The following is a 25,483-nucleotide window of genomic DNA, read 5'->3' on the forward strand; positions in this document are numbered from 1 at the left end:
CTCTCTCCCCCTCCCTCCCTCCCTCCCTCCCTCCCTCTCTCCGTGGCGGAGGGGTGGACGGTGCCCGCTGGTGTCACTGGTGCGTCATATGACACGGTGGAACCTTCAGAGGCCACAAACAGCATTTCAGATTAAAAAGAAAAAAAACACAAAAAAAGGCCCTATACCTCTCTCATGGACGTTGTTATGATGATGATGATGATGATTATAATTATTATTATTGTTATTATTATTATTATTATTATTATTATTATTATTATTATTATTATTATGATTATTATTATTATTACACTATGGCAGTTAATGTTTTTTATTGAATACCAGTTGTTTAGTGCAGATAGTGGTTTTAAAATAGGTAGATTCTTGAGTAGCAGTAGTATTATTCTCTGCTTACGTTTTTGATTTACTTTGAGAGAAAAAATAATGCAAATATTTTGTTTTGCTTCTTTCTTTCTTTTTCTTTTTTTGATTCAACGTGTTTTTTTCATGTTATTTATCTTTTCCGTGTTGTTGTTTTTTTTGTTAATTTTTTTCTTTTGAGGAGGTCATTCGGGGCTGTTAACGGTTTCAAGCACATTTCTCATGCGGGTGTCTGCGGAGGTGTTTTTAAAGGACCAAACCATTTAAAATGTCCTGGAAGCTTTGGCACGTAGTCGTTCCCGGGGAATCCCTTCGAAACGTTACCTCAACGCTCTTTTTCTAACTCGTGCTTATACAGTAGCAAGTAAATAAACCAAATTTATTAGAGGGAAGACTAATATGATTTTCTAGCGGTGCCAAGCCTGCGGAGCGGGAGACGGTGACTCGTGAGCTCGTGAAACAAGAGTAGTCCATGCAGCTAAAACTGTGAATTATTTCGCGATTTGTAGGAAGGGAAAGGTCGATTGGGTTCATATGTATTTTGGGATGTGAATGATTCCATGATCGTTTAATTACGAACCGCAAAAAGCACATGCAAACACGATTTCATAGCCCCCCCTGTTTTCTTTTTTCTTCTGTGTTTTTTTTTTTAATTTATTCTAAGTGTAACTTTATAAATACTGGTATGAATCAAGTCATTTTGCAGAACCCCTGCACTGTAAATATTAAAATAGAAAAAGGATACCTATATGTCAAGCACTTAAATTTCAGGACAATTCATACAAGAATAAGAAAATAAAAGAAAAGAAAAAAGATAACCGTCATCGCTCAGTCCGATCTCTGTCCGTCAGTGTAGAAACAAAAAAAAAACGATGATTTAAAAAATGAAGTAAATTAACCTAAAAGCTGACAGTATGTGGTTGGTGTAGTGGCACATGGTGGAACTATCAGTGAGAACAGTGTGTCACGGTGGTCGTGTTGATGGCAGTAACAGTCCAGTTGTCTTGCAAACACATCCTGATGCTGCGGGAAACGGGCGTGGCGTGGTCCTAGGCCGTTTCCTCACAAAGCTCGTTTCATGCACTTATTTGGCCGTTGCTCAGAGGTGGGAAAGTCCGGGTTCGGAAAGTTGAACTCGGGTTCGGAAAGTTGAACTCCACCCGGAGTCATTTTGGGTCAACCAGCCTCGTCCCAGAGTCAACTGGGGAAGGAGTGGTACCGGCCGGGGGGAAAACATGGAAACAGGACTTTGACTTTCTGGACATGGAGCCTTCCACCTCTCTCTCTCTCTCTCCCCCTCTCTCTCTCTCTCTCTCTCTCACTCTCTCTCACGATCTCGATGTAAGCGCATTGGTGTTGAAATCCGAGTTGGATGACTGTACAGTGAACGACCGTGAACCTAGATGTTTTTCGTGGCATGGACATGCATTACTACGTATCGTAAACCCCCATTTTTTTTTCGACTGCAGAGTCGTTTTGATTTCCTTGGAACACTTTGGGACTTGTCTTGCTGGGTCGACCCTCTGTTTATATGTCCAGTTTTACCCCACGCTGCCCCCGCATCCTGCTACTGATATTAGAGACCGTAGTCTTTGAGTTGTGTCTGTATAGTTTGTGATGAGCTCTCAACCATGTCTTAAAAAAAAAAGTTAAAAAAAAACGACTTATTGTAACCGACGTTGCTTATGGAGTGATCGTCTGATGCTTTCAGCTTCCTCCTTCCTCCTGTTTCATATTTTGTACTTTCACTAAGAATGCTTTAGCTGCAGCTTTAAATCTGTTTTGTACATCCGTGTGCCAACAGCTTGAAGTGGCTTATTTGACCTGTATGATCAAATTTGCTTGCATTAATAAAATTCACTTGTGTACTTGTTAATAAATACTCAATGTGTCACGTCTGCATTTTATGATGATGATGATGATGATGATGATGATGATGATTTCATATTATCGTTATTATTGTTTGTATTATTATCGTTATTATGGTTATTATAATTGTTATTATGGATATATAAACACTCACCGGCCACTTTATTAGGTACATCTGTTCAATTGCTTGTTAACACAAATTGCTTATCAGCCAATCACATGGCAGCAACTCATTGCATTTAGGCTTGTAGACATGATGAGGATGACTTGCTGAAGCTCAAACCGAGCATCAGAACGGGGAAGAAAAGGGATTTAAGTGACTTTGAACGTGGCATGGTTGTTGGTGCCAGGCGGGCTGGTCTGAGTATTTCGGAAACTGCTGACCTACTGGGATTTTCACGCACAACCATCTCTAGGGTTTACAGAGAATGGTCCGAAAATGAAAAAATATCCAGTGAGTAGTGAAATATCCAGTTTTCTTGCACACTTGGGCCCCCTTAGAACCAACTGAGCATGGTTTAAAGGCCACAGCTTACCTGAGTATTGTTGCTGAGCATGTCCATCCCTTTATGAGCCCAGTGCAGCCATCTTGTGATGGCTACTTCCAGCAGGAGAACGCATCACGTCACAAAGCTCAAATCATCTCAAACTGGTTTCTTGAACATGACAATGAGTTGACTGTTCTCCAATGGCCTCCACAGTCACCACATCTCAATCCAATAGCGCACCTTTGGGATGTGTTGGAACGGGAGATTGGCATCATGGATGTGCAGCCCACAAATCTGCAGCAACTGCGTGATGCAGTCATGTTGATATGGAGCAAAATCTCTGAGGAATGTTTCCAACACCTTGTTGAATCTATGCATCAAGAATGAAAGCAGTTCTGAAGGCAAAAGGGGTCCAACCCGGTACTAGCAAGGTGTACCTAATAAAGGGCCGGTGAGTATATATATATGTATATACTGTATACACCTACCGATATTATTTGGGAAAGATTCTCTGAATTTTGAAATGTAAAACTATTTGAAACAGAAGAACATTACATTACATTACATTTACATTTAGTCATTTAGCAGACGCTTTTATCCAAAGCGACTTACAAGGGAGAATAACATTCAAGCTACATTGCGACAGAGACATTAGTGTAACAATAAATACTGCTAGGTGGTGCTAAGTACCTAATTGTAGGTTAGGAGAGGAGGTACTCACTGAAGAGCTGGGGCTTCAAGTGCTTCTTAAAGACAGAGGGAGCTCCCTGCTCTGGTCGTTTTTGGCAGCTCGTTCCACCAACGTGGAACTACAAATGAGAATAGCCTGGATTGCCACGGCTGTATGGCCGGCAGAGCCAGGCCACGCTCATTTGATGAGCGCAGCACCTGGGGGGCAACATGTGCTCTTACAAGAGCATTTAAGTAGGTGGGAGCGTTCCCAACAATCACTCTGTAGGCCAGCATAAGAGACTTGAACTTGATGCCAGCGGCTACAGGTAACCAAGCGGCTACAGGTAACCAAGCGGCTACAGGTAACCAAGCGGCTACAGGTAACCAAGCGGCTTCAGGTAACCAAGCGGCTACAGGTAACCAGTGGAGCTCGATGAGCAGCAGAGTGACATGTGCCCTCTTTGGCTGGTTGAACACCAGTCGCGCCACCGCATTCTGTATCATCTGCGGTGGCTGCAGCGCACAGGCCTGCAAGCCTGTTAAGAGGGCGTTGCAGTAGTCGAGACGGGACAAGAACGACAGAAGCTACGAACACGGCAAGTAGTAATTGAAACTAACTTTTATTTATTATATTTATAAAATGACATGTATTTATTATTATTGTTATGCAAAGTAATTACAAATGTTTTTTTTGTTATTGTTCCAGATGCCGAAAACATAGCCGAATATCTAAGACAAAAAAGAAGCAATTGTCCAATTGCCCAAAAATCTAGTCCTCAAGGTCAGTCCATGTTGATTGGCCCATACGTTTGTAACTTTTGTAGCTTGTGATGCATTTCACAGAAACCAAAAAACTGTAATACATACCTAAAATGAATACACTGGAGCCTGTGTATAGCTGCCTGCAGCTTTATTTATTATTATTATTATTATTATTATTATTATTATTATTATTATTATTATTATTATTAGTCTGCAGGGCCGGAACCGTATTGTTAAATGTTGAATTTTTATTATTATTATTATTGTCCTTGGCAATCTTCAGGCTAAAAGTGTCTGGAACATGACAACTGCTGGACCCACAGACATGGTAGAGGTCTCATTAGAACCGGATGTATCCAGAGGAATTAGTGAGGAAGTCGTAACATACAAAATGTAGGAATCCATAATGTGTTTCATGGACTCAGAAGGACATTCGAAGACTAGGACACGGAAAAGTATAAATCGTCAAAGTCATTACGTCACTCCATCATTGTTGCAATACACGGCATCAAATGGTCATCTGTCCATCACTGAGAGTGCAGCTCTATCTCCACAAACAACACCGTGAGTTCTAACAGTGAGAAGTTCTGGTTTATAGGCAAACATGGACGGTCGTTTTGAAGACAGGAGGGTTGTGCTGTGGAGACCGCATAGTGGTTGCTCCGCGAGGTGAGCAACCAGGAAAAAGAAAAAGAAGAAACAGTCTTTATTCGGCACGCAACACACCACACTACAACACATGCTTGCACACACACAGATGCTTTTGATGGTGGCCGTTGAAATGGATCTTCTGCTTTTGACCATCCTGGCTTGTCCTTCCTCCGGGGCCACAGCCAGGAGCAGTGGGCAGCGTACGTGGACGCGCCCGGGACCAGGTGATAAATGTCCATCGCTGGTCAGACGATGATGGGTGCATGTTTGTGGTGGGGGTCCTTACTGACGTGAGGTGGAGGAAACCCCATGTGAACACGGGGAGAACATGCAAACTCCACACAGAAAGGCTCCTGTTTTGGAAGATAACCCACCGGAGCACGGTGCCAACAGCGCCCCAGGCGGGAATCAAACCCAGGACCTTCTTGCTGTGAGGCAGCAGTGCAATGCAAAACTGGACCCCATGTATTGCTGCCTGCAGCTATATTTGTTATTCTTGTTTTTATTATTGTTATTATTATTATTGTTTTTGATATTATTATTATTATTTTTATTGTTGTTGTTGTTGTTGTTGTTGTTGTTGTTGTTGTTGTTGGGGTTATTGTTTTTATTGTTAATATCATTATTGTTCTAATTATTGTCGTGGTTAAAATTATTATTAGGAAGAGGAGGAGAAGAAGTAGCATTCGTAATATTTGGATTAGTCATAGTACTGTAATTCCTGCAGTAGAAATGGTACAGTATCTGTAGTATCAGGATCTACATTTATTTCACCTCGATAAACTTTGAGGAAGAATCGTAGTAGTAGTAGTCCAGACTCGCTGTGGCAGGAATCTGTGTAGTAGTAGTAGAAGTGGTAGTAGTATTAGTAGTATTTGTAGTAGTACTAGTAGTACTAGTAGTACTAGTAGTAGTTTTAGTAGTATGAGTAGTAGTAGTATTTGTAGTAGTACTTGTAGTACCAGTAGTAGTGTAGTTGTAGTAGTAGTAGTAATAATAACAGTAGTCCAGACTCATTGTGGCAGGAATCTATGGATCTTATATTTTTAGACGAATGAAGCTGTTTGAGACAATCTCTCACCTCTCTGCTGCATTCAACACAGCGGCAACAACAGACGGGTGGATAGACAGACAGACATACAGGCAGACAGATAGATGATAGATCGATAGATAGATAGATAGATAGATAGATAGATAGATAGATAGATAGATAGATAGATAGATAGATAGATAGATAGATAGATAGATAGATAGATAGATAGATAGATAGATAGATAGATGGACATCCCCTAACTGGAATTTATATAACCCCTTTCACAAACCCAAGGACACCTTACAATAGAAAAACAAAAAACAAACAAGACAGGGAAGATAAATCAAAAAAGATAAATAACAGAAAAAGAAACCAAACCAAACCAAAACCACAGCAGACCTGTGTCCGAGGACCGCAGCTTGCGGAAAGGGGCATAGGGGTGGAGGAGGTCAGTTAGGTACTGCGGGGCGAGGGCGTGGAGTGATTTGTAGGTTAAAAGTAGGTTTTAATAGGAGATACAGGATTTTACAGGGAGCCAGTGGAGATTGATGAGGGTGGGGGTGATGTGCTGCCAGGGCTTGGTGCGGGTGAGAACTCTGGCAGCAGAGTTTTGAACATACTGGAGCCTGTCCAGGGCTTTGCTTGGACAAACTGCCTCCTGTTGGTGAGGTAGGATTGGAACCAGAAGAGTGCTGTACCAGAGAGGCCAAGGTAGCCAGATAGACGGTTGAAAACGAAAGTGTGGGAGACTGTGTCAAAGGCAGCTGAGAGGTCCAGGAGGATGAGAGTACTGATGTAGCCTGCGACAGCAGCAATGAGTAGGTCGTTGGAGATTTTAATGAGGGCGGGCCCGTGCAGTGGTGGGTTCTGAATCCGGATTGAAGGGGTTTGTGAAGCTTGTGGTTGGACATGTGCTGTTGGAGTTGGGCGGCAACTGCTCATTCCAGGACTTTGCTAAGGAACGGAAAGTTGGAGATCGGGCGGTAGTGATTGGGATTGTCCGCGTCGAGACCTGGCTTCTTTATGATCAGTGTGATTGAGGCCATTTTGAAGCTGGTGGGAACAGTGCCAGATTTCAAGGAGGCGTTAATGATGGCCACCATGACAGGGGAGACGGAGGGAAGGCATGCCTTGACCAGAGCTGTAGGCATGGGGTCCAGAGAGCAATTGGGGGCCTTGGCTTTGGTGACCAGCAGAGTCATTTGTGGCGCATGGCACAGGGGAGAAGGAGGAGAGACAGCACTGGAGTGAGGAGGCAGATGGGGGTGCAACACCCTGTGGTTGGGGTGTGTGTGGAAGACGATTGGAGATGCTGGTAAATGGTGTCCAATTTGGCATGAAAAAATTCCTGGAACATGGAGCAGCGGTCAGAGGGGTCAGGGGATTGAGGGGGATCAGGGGGGCAGAGCAGCCAGTTTATGGTCGAGAACAGCATTCTGGGGTGATTTTTCTGATTGCCAATGAGGGTGGAGTAGTATTGGATCTTGGTTCTGGAGAGAGCTTCTTTGTAGGAGATCACAGGCTGTTTGAAGGCTTCAAGGTGGACAGTGAGGCCAGAACTCTTGTAGAGCCTCTCCCGCTGACGGCCGCTACCCTTTATGGTGCGGAGTTCAGAGCTGTACAAGGGGGCAAGGCGAGTGAAGGAGACAGTCCGGGTTTTGAGAGGGGCAAGAGAACTGAGGCTGAGGGAGAGGGCAGAGTTGTAATGGGCAACCAGGCCATCCACAGTGGTGTCAGGGGGATCTAGAGCCAGGTGGGTCGCAAGGATGTTGATCAGGGCTGGTGTACTCAATGGCTTGAGGTTCCTGAACATGATGGTGTGTTTAACGCATTGCTTAGGCAGGGGGACAGGAACAGTGAACAGGACAGCATGGTGGTCAGAAACAGCTAGGTCGAGGCACTTAAGATGGGAAGGAGAAGTGCCAGTAGTGCACACCAGATCAAGCGTGTGGCCTTTGGCATGGGTCTGACCTTGTGATGTTAAAACAGTCCAACAGTGACAAAAAATCTGTGGCAAACGTACAGCTGGTGGAGTCCACATGGATGTTGAAGTTGCCGATAGATAGATAGACAGATAGATACTGTAGATAGATAGATAGACAGACAGACAGACAGACAGACAGACAGATAGATAGACAGATAGATAGATAGATAGATAGATAGATAGATAGATAGATAGATAGATAGATAGATAGATAGATAGATAGATAGATAGATAGATAGATAGATAGATAGATAGATAGATAGATAGATAGATAGATAGATCGATAGAGGCAGAAATGGAGGCAGAACTTCCAAATTTGGGCAGTAGGGTGGAGTCTCGGCACGCAGTGACTCCCACAGTCCCGTGCCGTCCGTCGTCATCCTGGAGGCGTTTTCAGGCGTAAGATCACGTGAGAGGAAACCTCTCCTAAGCTGGCCGATTACCTGCTGGTCAGAGCGCCCGCGGCCGGGCCCCGCCCCTTGCTGGCATGTCAGTCAACCAGGAGAAATCCTCCTCTAATCCCCCTCCTCACGCCGCCTGGCAGATAGGTCACCTGTAAGTACATCCTGGGCATGTGGACCCGAGTCTCTTCGCCACCGTTGTTTTTTTCCGTCCAAATCTCCTTTTTCTTCCCGCCGCAGGAAGTGGCTCTCCCCATGAATTCGGATGTGTTTTCTCCCGACTGGCGCCGGGTGTTGTGAGCGTTCCGAGCCGCTTTTGGTGACAGGATGCGTCGCCTCCTCTACGCCCATGTGCTCCTGTGCTGCCTGAGCGTGGCCCACTCCTTCTGCCCCTCCCAGTGCACCTGCGTCTTCCACGGACGCAGCGATGGCACGGGGACCAGGTAACCACGCCTGACTTTATTCAAATTTTTTGGTGATATCAAGTTATTTAACATAAAATGTGATGACTTAACACGTGGATTACTGCCAACGCTGACAATAATATCCCTTCTCTCCGTTGTGGTCCGCGTTCTCACTCAGTAGTTTCAAGTAAGTGTGTGGGACCAATTATTTTGTCCCAAATGGTTTAAAGAATATTTGGTGACACTCAGTCGTCTTAATAATTACTGTAGGAACTACGAAATTCCTCCTTCCCGAATCCTCTGGGAAAAGTTTAACTCAAGCTTTAAATTCTACCTGCAGCGCTAACCCCCCTTCTTTTCATTGCATTGTCGACCAAAACCTTCAAATGGTGTAACTAAAGAGGTGAAATGATTCGTTTTGGGTGTGGCGCTGGGGGCTCGGAGTCGGTATTTTCCCAAAGCAGCACTCCGTGTGGTGCTGAATGGTGTGTTAACACGCTGAAATTGATCCTCATTACCATTATCCAGTAAGTGACTCATTGCCACGGGTGCGTTCACAACTAAGTCCCTGGTCTCTGTTGTGTACCCCCCACGGAGAGGTGCACCATGGGTAACGGTGTCTACTCAAACTAATTATGCTTAAGTGTGATTAGAACTTTATGCTTTGAAAAATTTGGATTGACACCACCACCTAAACATGGCTCCTGGGCCCAAACACCAACAGCGGCTGGATAATGGTCGCTTGGAAAGGAAGTGGCCGATCGATGTAGAAAAAAATTTGATGCGACTGCTGTATTTATAAATGCATTCAATACATATATTTTGGCGAACCATAACTTATTTTCACCACCAATCCTTGGAGGGCAACATGAAGGTTGAATAACGTATGACCACCATTTAATTTAGATAGTTTTAACAAACCTAGTCACACAGCCTAAAGCGGCTTTAGGTTAAATCACAGGTGACTGTATCACAGATGACTTTGGGTGAGAACGATTAGAATGGGTGGAGTAGGTTTCCAGGCGCGAATGAGGTGGAATACTACTCTGCGCTCCTTTCTGGCCTGAAAGGTTGAATGATGAGGCGGTTTTGGGAGGACACGGCGGGTGGCTGACATCCTCCTGGTGTTGATGAAACCATAAACACTTCATTCATTTAGCAGCGTGTACGGGGGCTTTACGGTCCTGGAGACTGGGAAGATCATGAGGAAAACAACGTTTGCGCCATAATGTGAAGCTGCTCCTGTCAAGCTGTCTCATAGACCTTGACCATCACACGACCACATAGAGCAAGTATCCACCCCAACAGCTCCGATGAGATGGCTGCTCAAACCGTTACGGATCCCCAACCATGTTTAACATCTGGCTCGTTTGATTTTCTCCAAATGTGAACACGTCCAGATGTGGGAAATGGGATGAACGACGGTCGATCGGACCGTATTACTTTGTTCCATGGGTCAGGGATCCAGGTTTTGTGCTGCTTAGACCAAGTTATGCATCTCTGGGCGCTGGCTTTGGATAAATACACTTTCAGAATGCAACCATGCCATGAATTCCAGTTTTGTGAAGCTCACGGCGTGTAGTTCTGTTGCTGACACATACTGCTGAATGGCAAATGCCCAAATATTCTTTCCATTGCAGCTGCATTTGCAATTGTGATTCAGATCCTTCAGTAAAACACCTTGTCCTCTCTACAGTATATACAGTGAAGCTTAACGTCATACCTTTCCTTCCTCAAACCTTTCTCCCAGATCCGTGCTCTGCAACGACCCGGACATGTCCGACATTCCTGTGAACATCCCGGTCGATACGGTCAAACTCCGCGTTGAGAAAACGGCCGTGCGGCGAATCCCAACTGAGGCCTTCTACTACCTGATGGACCTGCGCTTCCTGTGGATTACCTACAACTCCATCTCGTCCGTGGACGCTGGAAGCTTCTACAACCTGAAGCTGCTCCACGAGCTGAGGCTGGACGGCAACCTGATCTCCACCTTCCCCTGGAGTTCCCTGAAGGAGATGCCCCGACTGAGGACACTGGACCTCCACAACAACAGACTGACCTCGGTCCCCGTGGAGGCCATCCCCTACCTGCTGAACATCACCTACCTGGACCTGTCCAGCAACAAGCTGACCACGCTGCCCCCGGACCTCATGGATATCTGGCCGCCCTTCAATGGGATCCCCATCTCTTCTAACGTCTCCCAGAAAATAGTGCTAGGTAAGCAGGGGTGGGGGCTGTGTTTTGATAGCTGTGGCTATGCTTCAGACACATTGGGGGGATTTTCTCGTAATCTTTAATTTATCTTTATTTAACCAGGAAAGTCCCACTGAGATCAAGAATCTCTGTTTCAAGGAGGATACATAGGACCAAATAAAATGCTGGATTCATACGACAACACGGCAATAAAAACGAAATCCAGCAACAGATTGCTGCTTCTCAGGGCATCCAATGATATTTCCTCCAATTCTTTCATTTTAGTTTTAAAATCATCAGACTATTCCAGGCAGAATTTGCAGAGTCCATAAATTACCTTTATCCAAATTCTTATGTACTTCTTATATGAAAGATTAATATACTTTACTTCACATAGTTAACAAGATATGTGTATTAATAACAGCAATAGTACATTATACTGGTTTACCACCAGTTTACTCCAGTTAGCAAAGTCCAAACAGGACCGTGTTTTCAGTTAAATGCATTTTGGGAATTCAAAAAACACGCAAAATAATCGATTGTCAATTTTTACGTCTGTTTTTGAGCCCACGCAAAATCAGTGCTTTATTTCATGTACATTTAAAATGCATTGTGTTTGAGGAAAATAGCCTAAAGTTTGTAGAATTGAACCTCCAGATGAATACAACGGGGAGAACAGGGCACCAACAGTGACGTGGCCTCCTGTAAACTACTACTGTATGTTAATGTTAAAACCAGAACTTTTTTTTCATTATTGTCATTCATTTGTCACTTACTATATAACAAACTTTAATTTCACTGAAATCATACGAATGCATTCAAATAAGTGTTTTAATTAGCGTTTTGATTTTAAAATTATTCCTATTTAGTTGTTTACTTTAAAGGATATTTAATTATATATTTTTTAATAACAAGAAATTATTGGAGAAACAATAGAGAGGAGAGAGAGATGTCAATCGCAGCTTAACTGCATTTGAACAGATATCTATTTTCTTGATGGTAAGTCCTCGTGGTAAGCCAATTGTTGAATGAGTTGTAATATATTGAATGCTTCGAGTGTCTGTAGCATGAGGCGCTGGGGGGGATAATATTAATAGGCTGTTTAAGGCCAACGAGCTTATCCCCGACGCCGAGTGTCCACTGGCGCGCTTGAAGGAGAAAGCGGATTACGCTGTTGGAAAAACAGCCTTCTGCCCCGTGCACAGAATAGCCACAGGTTGTTTAATGTGCCTGCATTTCCACTCAAATGAAGGTCTAAAGTATTTTAATCACAACGTGTACTGTTTAGTGCAAACAGTTAGAAATGAGCCTTGGATATAAAGCATTGATTCAAAATGTTGAAAAGTGACTTAATCGACTGCCTCGCGATCTCCAAGTAAAGCCTTCAGAAAGCTTCATGTCAGCACAAGCTGTGTGGTAAAAGTATTTTGTTTGGAGATTTGGGCGAATGCAGGAGTGTGTCCACGGCGTTCCACAGGAGCTTAAGAACAGGTCTAATCCTGTTAGGGCCGCGCCTGCGCACCGCGGCAACAGAGCAGCTTAGAGTGCCAGCGAGAAGATGGCAGCACAAGGAGAATGGATTTATTAAACATTTTGTTTCTACTTCAACCATTATATAAAAAAAAAAGAAATTCAGAAAATCAAAGACTAACAAAAATAACCGTTATAAGTCTAGCCGTTATTAATAACCTTTTAAGATTTATTACTTTGTATATATAATCATGTTGCACAATTTCCTTCCCTGCAGCACTATTTGCAAATTATGGATATCTTATTTAACCCTTTAAAATAATGGCCCAATGGATACAAACCCAAATCAAAAGCTCAATCAATGAATTATTGATCAATCTTTTTTTTTTTAAATCAAGATTTATTTAATCATCACACAAGGGTGGGCTTCAGTGGATTGGGAGCTTATTAAATTGATGAGAATCATTATTTCTGCAGATTTCTGGTTGCAAATGTCTCCAAAAATGTAGTGTACACCCGGTTGCTACTTGATGCCGAAGTGAAAAGAAGCAATACAAAAAACTTTCAGGATGCAACATTGACAACAGGTGTCTATCATATCATTTTAGCCGATAGACAATTGTCAGAATTGTCAAGCACACCAGAATAAAGTTGGTTAATGATGAGCCAGAAGATGAAAGAAAACCTTCAACATTTAAATCAACTTCAACCAAACCACTCTCACCTTCTCCCCCTCAGGCCTTCAAGACAATCCCTGGTTCTGCGACTGCAGGATCTCTAAGATGATCGAGATTTCCAAAATGGCCGACACGATGGTGGTCCTGATGGATCTGTTCCTCTCGTGCAGTGGGCCCGAAAACCTGGCCGGCGTCCTGTTCCAGAGGGCGGAGCTGGACCACTGCGTCAAACCCTCCATCATGACCTCTGCCACCCAAATCACGTCTCCGCTGGGAAGCAACGTTCTGCTCCGCTGCGACGCCACCGGTTTCCCGACGCCGACCCTGGTCTGGGTGAAGGCCGATGGCTCATCGGTCAACCACACAGGTAGGAGGCTATTGTAAAGAGAAGCCGAAACCTAAAATCAAACCGTAGGGACAGTACATCTGGTTCAACCCGTTGTTTCACCCAATTGGCTCAAATTAGGGCCATCACTTGCCTCTAATTGTTAAACTATAAGCTGTGCTCCGTGAGAGATCCTTCTGTTCAGTCAGATTTGATTTTAGTGCATGGATAATTATTGAGTATCTCTTGGATAAAGGAATCGTTGTGCTAAAAATGAACTCACTTAATTTCACTTTGCATCTTCTGTTGTACCAAAGTATCTGTCGAGCAATCCTTTCCTCAGGAGTTCTATGGCTGGTCCGTCCAATATAAATCCAAAACGTATATGGTCCAAAATCATAGATAAATTGGTCATTGACTCCAAAGCCAGATAACACTGTTCTTAGTTTGACTTCAGCGTGTTCTATTTCACAGTTCAAGAGTCTCCTGGGGACGGGGTGAGGTGGTCCATCATGAGCCTGCATGGCATCTTGTATAAGGACGCAGGGAACTACATCTGCAAGGCGAAGAACTTTGCAGGAAGTACCATGGCCAGCATCTCCATCTCAATCGCCGGTTCTTCCACCACCACGCCACCTCCTCCAAAGCCCAGCGTGGAAACCTTGACACCCGGGGAAACCACGACACCCCTCCCACCGACCGGCTTCCCCGGCAGCCCGTCGGAAACCTCCACCGTCATGACGACCACGGTGAGTGCCCTGCTACCCGTCCCCGTCAAAAAGAAGACCACCCCGAGCGGCGGAGAGCAGGGAGACTTGGTGAAGCCCTCCAAGGCCGGGCAAGGGAGCAATCCCAGGAAGCTGGCAGCCGACGAAAAAAGCAAGAAGACGGACACCTCCAAGTCCATCAAGAACCTGCAGATAGTGGAGGAGAACGCCGACAGCGCCGTGCTGCTCTGGACGGCGGAGGGTTTGCCCAGCGACGCCCCGCTCACCGTGGTCTACTCCCCGCACGGGGAGGATGATGCCAAGAGGACCGTGCAGACCACCGCCGGCAGCGGCAAGCTGCTGCTGGAGGGGCTGCTTCCCGGCCTCAGATACTCGGTGTGTTTGGTGGCGAAGGGAAGCTCCGTCGGCAAAGACCCCTGCATCGACTTCTACACCTTGCATCTGATCGACGACGGAGGTCACAACCGGCTCCTGATGATCATCAGCGGCATCGCCTGCGCTCTGGCTCTGCCGCTCATCGGCCTGCTGCTCTACAAGATCCTGGCCTTGTACTGCAAGAGCAGCGCTCCACCCCTCGACATGGAGGAGCTGGAGAAGGACAGCTACGTCAAGTTCGAGACCATCTCCATGAAACAAAGGAGCACCAACTCCCGGCCGACGGAGCTCTGGGCTCGGAGACAGACTCACGAGTCGGAGCGGATGCTGCTCTGCTCGCGGTCCAGCATCGACTCGCAAATGACCTACAAGAGTGACATGAGTTCAAGGTCAGAGTACCTGTGCTGACTCTGCCACGGACTCCAGTTTGGATGAACTATCCTTAAGTGTTTTTGTATGACAAATATGAATGATTCATTTCAAAAGGCAACACCCTCACATTCACCATGTCAACACAGAACTTTGGCAAACTTTATAATTCATTATCTTTAGCATTCCACCCTGTTCAACAACAAGAGATTAATAGTTTTGTAAAATGAATAATGAGGGGCTAACTTAAAATGTTTATTTCATAAGCATCTGCAAACATCAGATGTTACAGATGCTTATGAAATGACATTGTTTTGTATTTTTGCTAAAGAGAAGTTAAGTTGCACTGATAATGTTTATGGAACATTTATTTCGGAGCCTTACATCAGAAGTACGTTCTTTCATCAACCTGAAAGATCCTTGAACAGACCACATGTTTGTAATGCCAAAACGTTAGGTAACAGTGTAAGAATTGAAATTGCAGCAGATGAAAAAAAAAAGAACCACGTGCAACATCATTTCCTGCTCATTTACACGAAGTGTTTGGGCAACCAGTGGTTGCTCGAAGCTGACTGATGCCTTATACTCGAAAGATGTATTACAGTCAACGTTAACTTGAGAACGTTGACTTATTCAACACATATTGCCAGTTTCTGTGTGTATTTATTCAATATTTCTGTTTTTTAATAAACTCAACAATTATGAAATAATTATTTTCCTGCATTGTATCTCATTATCCAGAAGCGCAGTATGTTCTCATTTGTTGCATTTGTCCGAAAGCATCCCATGACTACAGCTTTCAACAACTACAAAACATATCTAGTTTTACCCAGAAAACACATTTTGTCTGAGCATCCAACGTTTCATGAATGACAAAATTATTCATTTTGATATACTGACCCAAAAAAAACAAATCCTCCGAAACTGCCCAGCACATTAATGCATATTAATTGATGTCAGGCTGAATATGTTATGGGGTTTGTGTGTGTGTGTGTGTGTGTGTGTGTGTGTGTGTGTGTGTGTGTGTGTGTGTGTGTGTGTGTGTGTGTGTGTGTGTGTGTGTGTGTACATACACACACACACACACAAACACAGACACATGTATTTTCTGTATTTTAAAACACAGAAAATAATATACATGAACACATTAAGTGTGACAAATTATATTCCATTTCTGTGTGTGTTGATCAGGTAACTTTGCATCATAAAGGGAAAGTGAACTGACATTGAACCGTGAGGAATATTTGTTTTCTTTAATATTTGTTTCTTTACTTGGAATGTATTTATGTATTAATGAATATGTGTAATTCAAATATTACTGTTTTTGTTAAATTAGTTGAGACTTAATGGAGAGGATGGATATCCATCTTCAAGAGTTGCTGTGTTTATTAAATTACAACAATTAATACATTTCTGTTACACAACCGGCAACCTGCCATTTAAAGTTATGACCTGGTGATCGCTCGATATCCTTAGAGTGCAACCTTTAAGGTGGAGTTTTAGGGGATGGTTCCAAATCTCCAGCCTTAAGTTAAGGCCCCTGACCTGGACGCCTGCAATAAACATCCATCATCCCATCATTCTCTCCACAAATTTAAGCACTGACAAATTAAATCAATTAATCAAGATCATGAATGAAATAGGCAAAAGCCTCTTGAGGACATTAGTCGACCAACTGTCTCTCTGGGTTTCTGTCGTTGGCTGAGGTGAGAACTCGCTCAAGGCGTCTTTTCCGTCCTTGCTGGCCTCCTAATCTTTGTGGAAGTGCTAATCTGTCGTCCCTTCTGGTCACCCGCTGCTTTCCCTTCCTGTCTGCATGTGCTCCAGAAACAGGTGACTCCAAATCCCTGGGATGCAACACGCGTCAGAGCTCTGCAGGGGTCAAGGAGTTGGTGTTGGTGTAGCACTAATAGATGGGGCATATAGTTCAATTGATCTCCTTCCTGTTGTACCGTCATAAGATACGACCCAAAATGAGGCTTATGACTTAAAAGGATTGTTTATCTGAAAGGGACCCCACAAGAAATGTCCAGATGGGTGGAGTCAGTTCACATCTTCAGTTTGACAGAAATGCTTCAGAAACCTCATCCGCGACCACCGAGTGTTATGACCGCGCCACAATGAGGAGAAGCTCAAATGGATCCTTTGGACGTAGAATTCCTCATCTCATCAAATATCACTTTGATAACGTCTTCCTTATCGCTGTAGGCAGAGGGACAGAGGTACAGCCAAGCCCAATGGAACAGCAGACCCCGAAAAAGACCTCTCTCTAGATGAGAGAAGGATAGATAGATAGATAGATAGATAGATAGATAGATAGATAGATAGATAGATAGATAGATAGATGGATAGATAGATAGATAGATAGATAGATAGATAGATAGATAGATAGATAGATAGATAGATAGATAGATAGATAGATAGATAGATAGATAGATAGATAGATAGATAGATAGAAGGATAGATAGATAGATAGATAGATAGATAGATAGATAGATAGATAGATAGATAGATAGATAGATAGATAGATAGATAGATAGATAGATAGAAGGATAGATAGATAGATAGATAGATAGATAGATAGATAGATAGATAGATAGATAGATAGATAGATAGATAGATAGATAGATAGATAGATAGATAGATAGATAGATAGATAGATAGATAGATAGATAGATAGATAGATAGATAGATAGATAGATAGAGATAGAGAGATAGATAGATAGATAGATAGATAGATAGATAGATAGATAGATAGATAGATAGATAGATAGATAGATAGATAGATAGATAGATAGATAGATAGATAGATAGATAGATAGATAGATAGATAGATAGATAGATAGAAGGATAGATAGATAGATAGATAGATAGATAGATAGATAGATAGATAGATAGATAGATAGATAGATAGATAGATAGATAGATAGATAGATAGATAGAGATAGAGAGATAGATGGATAGAGATAGAGAGATAGAGAGATAGATAGAGAGATAGATAGATAGAAGGATAGAGAGATAGAGAGATAGACAGACAGACAGACAGACAGACAGATAGATAGACAGGGTCAGGGTGACTTTGCGGCTAAAGGTCACCGACCTCACTGGGTCCCTCACATTGTTTGGCTTTTCCTCAGACTGCTCATCTATCACATTAGTGGTGACGTTGATCCTCACAATACACCCTCACTGAGGGTATGAATAGACGGGTTTCTCTCTCTGGTGCCTGTGGGTTGTTCTCCAGGGAAAAAAAAGAGTAAGATAAACAAGTTGAGGACGCTGCGTTGTGCTTCTCAGTTTTCTACCCATGATTCACTGCGTCCGTCTGGGAGACAGAAGCCCCTCCACTGTCTGGAGGCCAGACACGGCGCATTCAGGTTTCCATGCAGTGCTTATTGACGAGCATGTGTGCATTGTCCGCAGTAATGTGTGCACAAGCGTGTGTGTGTGTGTGTGTGTGTGTGTGTGTGTGTGTGTGTGTGTGTGTGTGTGTGTGTGTGTGTGTGTGTGTGTGTGTGTGTGTGTGTGTGTGTATGGCAGGTCTATTCAAGGTGGCTCTCGGGCCAAATGTGGACCGGCCTTCTGAACATTTACAGTTTTGCAAACTCTCAATATCGCTTTGCAAAATACAATGGTTTGAGATGAAACTTTTGTTTACACTCAGAAATATCTGTAGGTCCGAAGGTACCAACGACCATATGACCACGAGGAGCAATGTGCATTTAAATATATTAACTATGTTGAAAATAATCTTGGAATCTGTGTAATCATTTTAGGATTTATTTCATAACTTGATCAAGATCCTTTTCATCTTCTTTGTCTTTGTTTTTAAGTCCAGGTGGTAACGTGCTGGTAACAGTTTGAAAATCTGGCCCCAACAGAAGGGGTTTGGACAGCCCCGCTGCGTGATAGGAGGTTATATCCTACTATCGATTTTGGCATAACACTGTATTTCAGCAAATTTAAAAAAATCCTAAAGTTTTCAAACAGCCTTGCGTGCTCTGTACTCTCAGACTCTCTCTCTCCCTCTCTCTCTTTCTCATACAGAGAACAGGGCTGGGGGGGGGGCGGGGGAGGGTTCCAGCATCATCATCGGCATATTCCACATTCTGCTTCAGAGTGAGTCCTGCATGAAGAAGAGTCCCTTCTCCTGCTTCACTGGTCCACAACGTGTTAGATTCACCACAGGGGTGTCAGGAATCTCATACTTTGCTTCCAAAACAGCCCGCCAAGGGTGCTGTAGGCCGGTGTCAGGACCAGGGACCATTCCAGAGGCTGTGGACCAGAGTTAGGACCAGGGACCATCCCACAGGCTGTGGAAAAGCGTTAGGACCAGGGACCATCTCAGAGGCTGTGGACCCGCGTTAGAACCAGGGACCATCCCAGAGGCTGTGGAACAGCGTTAGGACCAGGGACCATCCCAGAGGCTGTGGAACAGCGTTAGGAACAGGTACCACCCCAAAAGCTGTGGCCCAGCATTAAGACGATGGCCATCCCCAAGGCCTTGGACAGGCGTTAGCCTGGGGACCATCCCCAAGGCAGTTGACCAGCACTGGGACAAGGGACCATTCCTCAGGCTTTGGACCATCGTTGGGACTAGGGACCATACCACAGGCCACTGTGGACCAGTGTTAGGAAGGGACCATTCCAACAGCTGTGGACCAGGGACCATACCACAGCATTCAGGCGGGGGACTATCCCACAGGCTGTGGACGAGCGTTAGGACTGGGGACCATCCCATAAATCACTGTGGACCAACATTAGGGCGGGGGATCATACCACAAGTCTGTGGACCAGCGCTGAGACCCCGGACTATCCTACAGGCTGTGGAGCAGGCTTCTAAACGGGGACCATCCCACAGGCCACAGACCAGTGGACCAGTGACCAGTGTTGGGGCCAGTGTTGGGACTCGGGACCATCCCATAGGTTGAACGAAGCTTCCTCTGGGATGTACATTTCAGTTTTCTCTCCTTCTCCTTCTGTCTATCTTCCTCTCACCCCAAGTATTGGACAAAAGGATGACCAGGAACCCGCCGTCGCCGCCACGGGGCTTTGAGGAACGTCACATCTCCGGGGCTGAACGTGGGGATGCCTGAGTGAGGAGCGAGGAGTGAGCAGGCTTCCCGGACGGAACCGGGACGCAGCGCAGGATTATGTTGGTTCTGACTCTGATCTGCTTCATGGTGCAGAGCCTCGGAGGCTACGGGGCCCAGGCAGGGGCATGCTGGGAAGACGGACGGGCGGCTGCGGGGACCAATGGAAGCTGCATGGGTGAGTTGAGCAGGAAACCTCGCCTGGATGCATGATGGGGGAACCGACTGGTTCTATCAAATATGCTGTCCAGCAGTTTTATATACGTTGAACTTGGTGTTTGTTTACATTGCCCAGTGCGTTTATTAAAAATTCACATTTTAATACTTGAATTAATTTGTAAAACTACCTGTACTAAAACAGCAGACACTGGTATTCTTTCATCTAAATACTGTGAAAATGTACACAAATTAAAATATTTCATTCTGATCTGTAACTGTGTATTATAACAGTCTGGCCAGGTATTGATCAGATGCTCGTCTCCCTATCTCACTGTTTAACATCAGTGTGGTGGTTTTCTTACATAAGGATTGTATTGTTTTTACACTACGTACACAAACATGGTTTGGTTTTACTTCAACATAAAAATTTTGTTTTCGTTTTATTTGTTCTTACATTTTTGGAATCTTGAACTGTCAAACGCTGTTTTTTGTTTCGAGAAGAAACTGTCTGTGATAAACCGAGAAAAGTGCCGCGCCTGTTAGACAAGGAGGTTATTAGAGTTATCAGATCGAGATGAGTGACTAGGTGCGTGATACCACCTGCATTCTGATGTTTTTTGGGGGCGTTGTAGCTTTGCTTCCCAGGCCTGGGTGAAGGTCAGTGTCATCGGAGGTCACAAACCATCAAAAACTGTACTGGAAACAAAGTGAGTTTCAATGAGCTGGAACAGGTCAAATCTACCTGAAGAGTTAACGAAAGGAAGTGACGCATTTCTGTCATTACGTTTGAGGTCGATGGCACCTGCTGAGAAGTTCTACTCAACTGCAGTAGAAGAAGTATGTCGTAAACTGCTTTTTAATTTGTAGTAAATTGACTTTAATTATTACAGGATACATCCTTTAAATATGACCATTTCTCTTGTAAACTTGGAAATTGCATGTACAGTATATGTATTTATATAAGAATTTATAGTATATTTCTGGAATACCATATTAAAGCAGGTTCCACTGACTAAATTAACCAGCATTTAGTTCAAATTATTCATGATTAAAAACTTGTTATTTCCATCATTATTTCAATTTTTACATTTTTATTACACATCCTCACAGACCTAAACAACTATCCAAGGACCTTTTTTAATGATTTAAAACTGATGTGGAACAAACTAAGTGCTATGGACAGACATGGATCCAAGCAGGGCAAACCTTCTAAAACAAAACCACTCAAAGCTGAGTGTGCCGCGCCCTGGCGTCCATCTTGGCGTGGGGTCGCGTTGCCGCTTGTCTCCGTTCCGTAGAGACGCGGCGCGGTCGCCATAGTTTCATGAGATGGCGGCTGGGGACAAACAGCTTCTCTCTGGGGTCCGAGCCCAGCCCCGGCGGCCACGGAGGATCCAGACTTACTTTAAAAATGATGTCTCACTAGATGTCCTGATATTTGGGAGGTATTTTGTTGGAAACGCAGAAACAATATTTGGATCTTCGCTGTTTGGAAAATGCTGCATCGTTCCACGAAGAACCGTCACAAACTGAAGAACAACTTTATTTAGTGGATGGTTATTTACAAACCAGTTTTATGATGAAAGATCACATTTCTGGGCTCTTATTAATGTCTATTTTGGGGGTTTTGTAAAATGTTAATGACATGGTGAGAAGCCTTACTTAAAATGAACACATATTTTTGTCAAAGTCACTTAAATTTGCAAAAACAAGCCAAAAACTCAATTTCACATTGGCTTGGTGCTGCAATGCGTTCTGGATTAGTATTTAATATTGTGGACGGGGGGGAACTGCCCGCTATTCCAAAACCCCAATAGTCCGAAAGATGTCAGGTTAGAGATGGTTGGGGTCAGGGTGTCGTCCATGTCCAATGGGACATTTTCAGGACTATTGGGGTTTTGGAATAATGGGCCGTCTGAACAATGGCGTGGCACCGTGGAGGGTGGGCGATGACATAAATTGAGAAAATAACAAAACCCTTCTGTGGTCCCTTCATCCCGGTGAGTGGGGTGATCGGCCTGCAGCGTGTGTTGCTAAGGGATGTGTGTCGGTCGCCTTGAACTGCCCCCCCCCCCCCCCCCCCCCCGTTCCACCTCCAAAAGAGGTTTTACCAAAGAACAGATATTTGTCACGTTGGACGCTGACAGCAGCACAGACAGAGGAAGAGGGCTTCTATTATTCAGGCGACCCTGAGCACTGACCCCCCGAGAACCTGGGAATCCAACCGCCCTATCGCTTGGCACTGACGGACAAAGGCTGCGTCCACGCTGCCGGCAGAAGATCCCAAATCACATTTATTTTTCTCATACATGACTCAGATGTTTATTTTTGTTTGTTTTTCACAACAGTGTGAAAAGCACAAATCATGTTGCAAACTGACCTTTTCATTGCTGATTTGGACCACTTTCATTTTTAGGCCTAAATCAGATACAGGTCCGATGTTTTGCAATGTGGCCTCAGTCGCATTGCAAAGCATCGGTGAAGTCGGAACACGTGCGACTTTGACGTCACTCGAGAGCGACATTGGCCACAATTCTGCGCCGGCGGGAGTCAATCGGCGGGAAACAAACATGGGAGACCGCTGCGATGGAGGGGGTCAGTGGAGAGACAGGTCCCGTGGGCGCCTCCGGGCTGGGGTGGCCATCCGTCCGGTTTAAGGTTGGACAGTCGGACAGTCCGGTTTTTAAATACCGTGTCCACCGGCGCCGCCTTGAGCCGGACGCTCATTTGTCCCCTTTTTGAGATCATCCCAAATGTATACTTTATCGAATGCACCCCTCCCCCTTCCCCAGCAACCACATGCAGAAACGTAAATCGTAAATTGGGATCCGAGCGATAAATCCAAATTGAGCACTCATGCTTGCACTGTGAGCGTCGCCAAAGTTAAGGATTTACCGTTTTGGGCACTTTAAGTTGATTGGTATAGAAATGTGGTCAAAAGACTCCAAAAAAATGATCTCAAGGAATTTAATCAATACAATAAGGCACTAGTTCTGGACATTTATGGAAGAGTGAACGATGCTGTTGAAGTCGTGGCTTTTTTTCCAAAATGAATACAAGTTCATCCACGGTTGGTTTTATTATAGTTCAACCTCAAAAGAATCGTTTGGACTTTTTGAAGTTTATCCCCCGTTTATACTCATCCCGATCCCATAGCGAGTACGTTGGCAGGTTTCAGCCTTTTCACCAAACTCCACGCTCCATTCCTCCATCATGAGTTCAATCCAGGTAGCGGGGGACAAATCCACGATCTGCACAACTTTAAACAAATCAAGTCAGTGTACAATCAAAAAAACAAGTAAACAACTGACCTGAAATTCCCTCTAAAATTTGACTACTTTAAGTAAAAGTGGCGCTGTCCTGGAGACAACTTTTCCACAGATGAAATAAGAAAATAAAAACTTTTTTGGCTTGACATCCAAAAGACGACCTCCGGTTTACAAAGATCCTTCCTGTTACAAAGGCAGAATTAAAGTTCCTCATTATTTATGCTGTTGGTATAAACTCCATTAAAGTCAGTTTATTTTTAAAGGCTAATTGGAAACATGTGGTTGGTGTTCCCTTGACGCAGACCCGCAGCCCTACCTGGTCTTCGGCCACGGCAGGTCCATCCACCGCATGGACCTGGACGGGGGGAACCAGAGGAGGCTGGTGCCCGGGGTGGGGAGCTCCCTGCTGCTGGACTTCCACCTCAGGGAGGAGAGGGTCTACTGGGCCGACCGAGACACCGGCATCATCTACAAGGCCTCTGTGGGAGGAATCCTCAGACAGGTGATGAGACAGGATCCTTACCACCCACAGCGGTTCCACTGCCTTGTTGAGATTTGAATGTTTGGAAGATGTATTTCAAGACGTACTCGACGCCGTTTCCCTGCAGAAACTGTTCTCCTCTGAGAGGAGCGTCTCGGGCCTGGCGGTCGACTGGCTATGGGACAGCGTCTACTGGAGCAGCGCAGACAGAGGAACCATCAGGAGGATGGACACCAGCGGGAAGAACCTCAGGACGGTTCTGACGGACCTGGTCCAGCCCAGCGAGCTGGCTATTGATCCCAGACGCAGGTAATCAGTTATGGATTAAAGGATGGATGGATGGATGGATGGATGGATGGATGGAGGGACAGATGGATGGAGGGACGGATGGATGGACAGACGGATGGATGGACAGACGGATGGATGGACGGATGGTTGGATGGACGGATGGTTGGATGGATAGGAAAAGTGTGGTGCTTTTTGTTTTTGCGGCTGCATTGGGCCGCATGCTGTACGCTCTATCCTGGAGAGGGGGAAAGACGCTGACACAAGCCTCAAGTCTTTCCTCCATTTTGGAAGTGAATTGAAGGACAGTAGTGCAGTGTCCCTCTAAGTTTGAACAGAACTGTTTTTCAGGATCCTCTTCTGGTTGTCGGGAGGTTCCCCTCGTAGCATCCAGCGCGTGGAGGTGTCGGGCGGCGTCCCCACGTCCCTGCTGAAGACCTCGGACCGACTGGGAGCACTGGCCCTGGACCGGTCGGACCAGAGGCTGTTCTGGGCCCAGTTCGGCTCCGAGGGCGAGGGTACCATCCGGTCCTGTGATTACCACGGCAACAGCATCAGCGTCATAGAGCAGCCTCTCAGGTCAGCGGAGCCGGATGGAGCTCCGAGGGCAGAAGGTTTCGGGACCGGACCAGGGCTCAGATCCACGCGTTGATCTGTCTTATGTTATTGTTTTGATCAGGTCTCAGCCTTTGGGGATGTCCGTCTTTCAAGACGACGTCTTCTACACCGACGCTGCCTCTCTGACCATAAAGCGAGTCAACAAGTTTTCGGGTGGAGAGCCGACTGACGTCAACGCAAAACGGATGGCAAAGCCTCCCGTGGACGTCATGGTGATCCACCCCCTGAAGCAGCCTGCAGAGGACGCTCCAGCAGAGATCCCAGGTCAGAGGTCACACTAGAACTAGTGGTAGGTAGAACCTCGGATATCCTCAAGGAGTGCTTGATTTATTTTAATTTTTCTATTTATTATTTAGTTTATTTATTTTTTGTATTTGGATACCCACATAAACCTCAATTTTTTAACCTGAATAATAAATTAATTAATTATTATATTGAACATTTAATTGAAATTTTAATAAGTAAATTAAATCCAAATGGGTTACCTAAATCTGAAAATTATAATAATGACTAAATTGAATTTAATGCATTTGGCTTGTTTGCTTTTTTGTTACTATTTGGTTGCCTTTTATACATTTTTATGTAATAATAATAATTATTATAATAATAATTAATAAATCTATCTTAATTGTACTTGCTGATGCATTGCAGGTTGTGACCTGCAGAGCGGGGCCTGTGTGAACATCTGCTCCAGTGCGACTGAGCAGGGAGTGTGCCAGTGCGGTGAAGGCTTCACCCTCAGTAAAGATGGAAGTCATTGTGACGGTAGGTTCACACTGTCTGTGAAGTTTCCAAACTTGAAGGTGTTTGAATGAAA

The 25,483-nt window shown here is 44.6% G+C and overlaps 2 protein-coding genes across 2 annotated transcripts in view; both read left to right on the forward strand.

Annotated features, from left to right (window-relative positions):
- Positions 1-8,547: 8,547 nt before the first annotated feature.
- On the forward strand, positions 8,548-14,800 carry lrit3a (info leucine-rich repeat, immunoglobulin-like and transmembrane domains 3a; the record flags this gene model as incomplete). The annotated part of the gene is made up of 4 exons (XM_080008018.1): positions 8,548-8,663; positions 10,375-10,841; positions 13,026-13,331; positions 13,764-14,800. The coding sequence occupies 4 exons, from the start codon at positions 8,548-8,550 to the stop codon at positions 14,798-14,800; spliced, it is 1,926 nt and encodes a 641-aa protein (XP_079864144.1).
- Positions 14,801-19,914: 5,114 nt separating this feature from the next.
- Positions 19,915-25,483, forward strand: part of egf (epidermal growth factor) — a gene marked incomplete at both ends in the record, with an annotated part of 28,893 nt that continues 23,324 nt past the window's right edge. The window contains 6 exons of the mRNA XM_080008264.1: positions 19,915-20,032; positions 23,585-23,784; positions 23,891-24,072; positions 24,400-24,627; positions 24,728-24,930; positions 25,318-25,431. Coding sequence (XP_079864390.1) covers positions 19,915-20,032; positions 23,585-23,784; positions 23,891-24,072; positions 24,400-24,627; positions 24,728-24,930; positions 25,318-25,431 — 1,045 coding nt within the window. The remainder of the gene's footprint in view (positions 20,033-23,584; positions 23,785-23,890; positions 24,073-24,399; positions 24,628-24,727; positions 24,931-25,317; positions 25,432-25,483) is intronic.

Source organism: Zeus faber (assembly GCF_960531495.2).
Source record: "Zeus faber genome assembly, chromosome: 10".
NCBI lineage: Eukaryota > Metazoa > Chordata > Actinopteri > Zeiformes > Zeidae > Zeus > Zeus faber.